Source organism: Colletotrichum jinshuiense, chromosome 6, assembly GCF_051148585.1.
Source record: "Colletotrichum jinshuiense chromosome 6, complete sequence".
Lineage (NCBI taxonomy): Eukaryota > Fungi > Ascomycota > Sordariomycetes > Glomerellales > Glomerellaceae > Colletotrichum > Colletotrichum jinshuiense.
In genome coordinates this window covers 1816674-1823089 of record NC_139313.1, presented here as the reverse complement: position 1 = coordinate 1823089, position 6416 = coordinate 1816674, and the positions used below count along the sequence as shown (strand labels likewise).

General features: G+C 46.9%; 1 protein-coding gene across 1 annotated transcript; it reads left to right on the top strand.

Annotated features, from left to right (window-relative positions):
* Positions 1-3921: 3921 nt before the first annotated feature.
* On the top strand, positions 3922-5983 carry EsH8_VI_000472 (uncharacterized protein; the record flags this gene model as incomplete). The annotated part of the gene is made up of 5 exons (XM_083271725.1): positions 3922-4148; positions 4232-4845; positions 4919-5171; positions 5235-5357; positions 5413-5983. 5 exons carry the CDS (start codon positions 3922-3924, stop codon positions 5981-5983), a joined length of 1788 nt encoding a protein of 595 aa, XP_083126899.1.
* Positions 5984-6416: the final 433 nt, after the last annotated feature.

Genomic DNA, 6416 nt, shown 5'->3' with positions numbered 1-6416 from the left:
AAACGCCACAATACAAATTTGTCTCACTAATATTGTGTTTAAATAAGTAGTTACACAAGTCTACGCCCGGTGGACTTCTACGGAGGACTTGTCAGTCTTGCAAGTGCGCAGCTTGGGCTGGGCCATTTTAGTTCCCGACACCACCGTAGTAGTCTTCGTTGCTCTATCTAACGTGTGGGACCATGAACTTGGTTTATGATATAAAGACGCCTATGATGCCTTGTCCTGTTCTAAAACAATCAATTATTTGGTTTTAGTAGCTGTTGTATGGTCTGTAGGAGACAACCGGTATCACTATTCTTTTGATACGTAATTGAATCCCAAAGAACACCAAGACACACTGTTTACCCAGCGTATATTCTCGAATCATAACATACAAAGTTCAGGATTGGTGGGTGTATGTACCAGGATTCATGCTCTAATCGATCAAGTTCTTCTTTATTTAGTGTCTACATATGAATAAGCATTTGAACTGCACCAAATGTTTGATCGCATAACATATCAGGCTAACTACATTAGAAGAAAAATTGTTTCTGATACTTAAACTTCACATCTTTTGATAGCGGACTTGAATAGCGGACTCTTCATCAAACGGTTACTGACCTGAAAACATAATTACTTCAATTGGAGACGAGAGCGAGCACGAGTTTGTTTCTATGGATATCAAAACACTTCAAGCTCTGTTTTAGTGAGAAAATAACTATTGTCAGATACTTCTAACTAAGGGTTTAGCTTGTCTCAAGAGTGCCAAAGATCGAACTAGTACATAGCCAGTGTTCTGAAAAGGATACTTGTGGCTCTGGGTCCTTGCTTGTTTTAGTAGGGAGATTAACGTAGTAGCCTTAAGTGATAGAACTTCTTGATTAGGCTATGTTAGGGTTGTATTAAACTTCGGGGGGCTTATAACCAAGGAATAAACTATTCAGGGCACACAGACCCAAAGTTAACAGCAACTGTGTTGCTCCTACGAACCAATCCCTTTCTAGGTACACTGTAGTACTTCAGCTGCTTTGAAACATTATTAAGAGCTGATCGTAACTGTCCTTGTTCAAGTACGCAACTAAATGAGTTAAAATCATCTGCCATCGAGTTTAGCCAGCTGTCCCTAGTGATTCGAGGCGGCATAGAATGATCTAGACTAAAACCTAAGTTATCTGGTAAGGCGTGTCTTCGGTACTTAATTATTTCTTGTGAAGGAAAATTTGGAGAAATTACCCGAATTGCCATGCTCAGTTGCATCTCTGTGGTTGGACTAGCCTGAACATGATACAACCGAAACCACATTACCAATCAAGGTATAACCAAAATGGCCCTGTAAATTGACTTTGGCGGGCAAATAACTGTTGGGATCACCGCTAAGCCCAATCTGACCAAATTGAGAAGATTTTCATGCCAAAGACTACATTCCAATGTCAAGGTCATCGCGTCAGCAGCATATGCGTAGTGTCAAGGTATGGAGTAGTCAAATAATCGGGAGTAGAGCAGTGCATACACCACAGGGCAGATACACGAGGGCCAACACCCGAGCAAAGAATGGGGGCAGATTCAGTGATAGTTTAACACAATGACAACCTTTTGGCGGCAAACCTAACAATCCCGTCACTCTACTATGCAACCAATCGCCGATAATTGGTTACATTTAGATTCATATGTACTAAGACATTGCAGTACGATGGCTTATAATATATTCGCAGTCAAGGAAAGACCGCAAAATTGAGCCAAATGCTCAGCATATATCCAGCTGAGATGGTGAACCAGATGTTACTTTCGAAGAAACACCATTTCCTTGTAGAAGTAGTATTGTTACAAGTAGATTCAAGCTACTGTGCTTGGGAATGTAGTATACTTGCTATGGAGTAGAAATGCAAACTTCCAACGGACCACTGTAAAAATTCTCGAACTTGTATGAAATCCTCTTAGAGTGGAATGTAATGGCGCCAAAGAACTGAGCTGAGCGTATAAACCTGCTAGTAGTATAACTAAAAGAACTATATCCAGGCTGTAGACATCTCTTAGTCAGGGTGGCTAGGTCCTACTCATCGGACTTGCCACTTAAGGGCCACCTGGAACCAGCAAGATAATATGGTTAATGGCGTTGGTAATGGGTCCTACCCGCATTACTACCAGCTAAGCGGGTCCGCTTTCGGCACGGTGGCTGAGTGTGCAGAGACATATATTATTAGTAGGTCCCGTTACGTTAGTCGTGGGGCTACCGCTACTTGGTAATAATTCCAGGGAAGAAAGGGTGGGATTTATAATTACGCCAGTCACATAGCAGAACTGTTATTTGGGAGTTGCTGGAAATAAAAGGCGCGAGAAGTATGGCCTATTACCGTCCCCCCCGACCCTACACTACGGGCAGCGCGCTGATTGATAAAAAAACTGCTCACCCTGCTCCACCTCTGCTGCCTCAGCTATTGCAACCCCATGGCGGGAGGTAATCCGACACCACCTGAACGACGTAGTAGTGTAGGGAAACGGGTGACACCTTCTTAGAACCCAACGGTTCCAGTGGGCCTCGAAGGGCCACAACGTGGTAATAAATAAAATAGAAAATAAAGAATTTAAATGCAGAGCCGATGTTCCGTTTCCCTCCTCGAAAGTCCGGTCACAGTATTACTTCTTCGGCTTTGCACTAAACACACTTGGTAGTAGTATATTCCAATGCTGCCAGTCTAGCATCAAGTAGCCTGGTTGCAGCCACGGTGCATTCAAATCACTATCATTTGAGAACAACGTAAAATGAGCTTACTACTACACTCCGAAGGTAATGTTAGACGCTTACCGTCGTCAACCAACTCGTTGCTCTCGCCAAGAAAAAGGTAGGCATTCCATCGGATGTGGACGGACAAAACGTACAATTCCAGCGCCAGGTTCAGGCCACACATCTACATCATACTGCATGCAGTCGGTGATTAAAATACGGTACCCTGGCCGATACAGCCGTGGCGAGAGGCAAGCTTTCGGGAATGGACCAGTGCAGGGGTTCGTTCGATCGGCAGTTATGTATCCTTCCTTGGCAGAAGCAGCAAAACGACCGACCACCTTACACGTAACGACGCAGTAATATCCACATAAAGTCAAACAAAAAGCAATGTTCAACTGAAAATTGACTTTAAAATGACAGGCTACACATCCGACCACAGCAAGGCGAATAACATTCTGATGATGTGTATCGGCATTCAGTATTTTAGACTCTTGTTTCGTTCAGACAATGGCAACAAATCTATCGTGAAGCCAGGCATAATAACCTGCAACCCGCAAAGAAACTCGGCTGAAGAGGCAACCGTGAGAATTTCTCTCGCCAAACTGGGATGCCCCTGATTCGATGACCACTGGGAGAGGAACTCAAGTGGACGGATCTCCACTAGGTACCTTGTCAGATCATCTGATAACGACCCGATATACGCGGCGTCTTCGGCGGCCCGCTACAAAACATTGGGAACCCCGACATAGCGATCCAATTGTCGGGCACCGTCTCCGTGCCCAGGGTTTTCCGGGCGAACTGAACCTCGTTCACGGCCGAACTTCATTGGCAGTGCCGGACCGCCGGCTCTCCCACAGTTTACTGGGTCCGGGCATTGACGCTAAGAGTAACAATTCCGCGTAGCCATCTCTTCGTCGTGACGGAATAGATCTTTTCGACGAATCAGTAATTGCCATCATGTTGTCGTTCTAGATCCACCCCGATGTTGGTGACGATCTTTGCCAACGTGGGTCCCGATGTGGGATCAGCGATGGGTCAGACATTGCAGGTACGTGATAATATAAATCTTTTTAAGTCTGCTGCCGAAGGGGTCGATCTAATCTTTCTTCTTTGGTAACTCCTTCCTTTTTGCTTCGTTGCTTTCCCAGGTGCCCCTTGTTTGTCGTCGGACCTCAGCGTGCGCGAACACTGCAGCACGTGTCCCTGATCCCATCATGGCCGCCATCAGTCCAACGACGACGCCTCAGGTCTCTGAGAAGACCAACGTCATGGGAGAAAATGACATCGAGAAGAACAACGGCCAAAACGTAGTCGACATTCACGCCGACCCCCTGAAGCCCGAGGCGGACGCCAGCACTGAGTACAAGCAAGATGGTGTCAAGAAGGTGGAGGCCATTACTTCGGTGTGGTCGAAGAAAATGCTATGGATAGTCTTTGCTCTGTGAGTCCTGCCATTTATCCGCGTTGCCTCGCTTTGTACCAGGCGTAGATGAAAGGGGACATGTTCTGATTCGTTGCTTGCAGACTGTACCTCGTCTCCTTCACCGACGGCCTTCTCCAGTCCGTCCAGAGCAACTTGACGCCTTATGTAACCTCTGCTTTCGGTCAACACGGCCTCTTGGCTACGACCAGCATCGTTTCCACAATTCTCGGCGGTGTCTCCAAGCTCACTATAGCTAAGATCATTGACATTCGTGGCCGTGCCGAAGGCTTCGTTGGTATGGTCTTCCTCGTCACTATTGGCATGATCATGAAGGCCACGTGCCAGAATGTCGAGACCTACGCCGCCGCGCAGACCATCTTCTGGGTTGGTCATCTCGGACTTATTTACATCATCACCATCGTTTTGGCCGATATGACCTCTCTTAAGAACCGTATGACTATTATCGCTCTGAACGGCACTCCGGCCATCGCTACTACCTTTGCCGGCCCCAAGATTGCACAGCTGTTTTACGACCAGGTCAACTTCCGCTGGGCATTCGGCGCGTTTGCAATCATCTTGATTGGTTTCTGCGCTCCAATTACAATCATCTTCTTCTTCAGTGAGGCCAAGGCGAAGAAAACTGGTCTGATTCCTCCCAAAGTAAAGACCCGTTCTGCACTCGAGTCCTTCAAGCACTACTTTATTGAATTCGACGGTATGTACCAATCACAAAGCAACAAATGCCGAGCCATTGTAAATATATGTGGTTAATTCTGACAACTGTGTAGTCGTCGGCTTGGTCTTAGTCATGGCCGGATGGTCTATGTTGCTGCTGCCTTTCAGTCTTGTATCCAACGCCACTCACCAGTGGCAGAGCCCGACGATTATCTGCCTCATCGTGTTTGGTGTCATCGGCCTGATTCTTTTCGCCGTCTGGGAAAAGTTCTTTGCCACAATCTCCCTGTTTCCTTACAAGTTCCTCAAGGACAGAACAATCCTTGGTGCCTGCTTGGTCTACGGCATCATGTTTGTCTCCATCTAGTAAGTTGAGAACCCGCAACTTTGAAGCTCTCTTGAGTGACTATGAAACTAATTTCTTTCTAGCTGCTGGGACTCCTACTATCAATCTTACCTTCAAGTGGCGCATAACCAGGACATCACAAGCTCTGGTTACATTCTCAACGCCTTCAGCTTGACCTCGTCCATCATCTCTCCGATTGTCGGCGTGTAAGTGCTACTCGTCTGAAGAAAATCAAGTCTAAGATGCTAACAAGGTCTCAAGGTTGATCCGCTATACCGGCCGTTTCAAGTACATCGCCATCGGCGGTGTGCCAATCTGCGTTCTTGGCACCGCCCTGCTCATCCACTTCCGCCAGCCCTCGACCTCAGTCGGCTACCTCGTCATGTGCCAGATTTTCAATGGTGTTGCCAGCGGTATTTTCAGCATTTGCTCCCAGATTGCCATCATGTCGTCGGTCACCCACCAGCAGATCGCCATCGCTCTCGCCCTCCACGGCCTGTTTGGCTCGATCGGTGCCGCCATCGGCCTGGCCATTGCTGGAGGTATCTGGAACAACGTTCTCAAGAAGGCTATCTACAACCAACTCCCGGCGGAGAGCAAGGATCTTACGGCCAGCATTTATGCGAGCATTACGACGCAGCTGTCGTACCCCATGGGCAGCCCCATCCGCACGGCTATTATTGCCGCGTATGCCGATGTCCAGAGGAAGATGGTCATTGCTGGTTGCGCTTTCATCCCGTTGATTCTTTTGTCCTTGCTGATCTGGCGCAACATCAATGTCAAGACTGTCGAGGAGGAGAAGGGCAAGCAGACCAAGGGCAATGTTTTCTAATCAAGCCTTGCGACCCATTACGCCTTGATAAGGTCAACAATCGACCCCTCTGGATAATATTCAGACATGCTGTGGCATTATTCCACAAAAGTTGTACATAAATTATTAGACTGCAATATCACAGACAAAATGTTCGGTATCGGACTTTTCACCACTCATTTTTACTAGTCTCACTGTTCTAATGAGAAACTAACACAACAGGATTATGTGCCACGGCCCTTCGTTCGCTTGTTTGTTATCGCCTTTGTTAGGTCCAATATGTAGAAAGGTATGGCCTTCATCATTACGCGATGCTTGAATCCATTTTCCAGAACTATGGGTAGGAAGAATTCGAGGGAGATCCATCGAAGATATTAGAGGAACTTGGATGGACATTGCTTGCTGATCGGACTAGGATTTACCCATAAGTGTCCTCGAAAGGGGCAAAAACGGG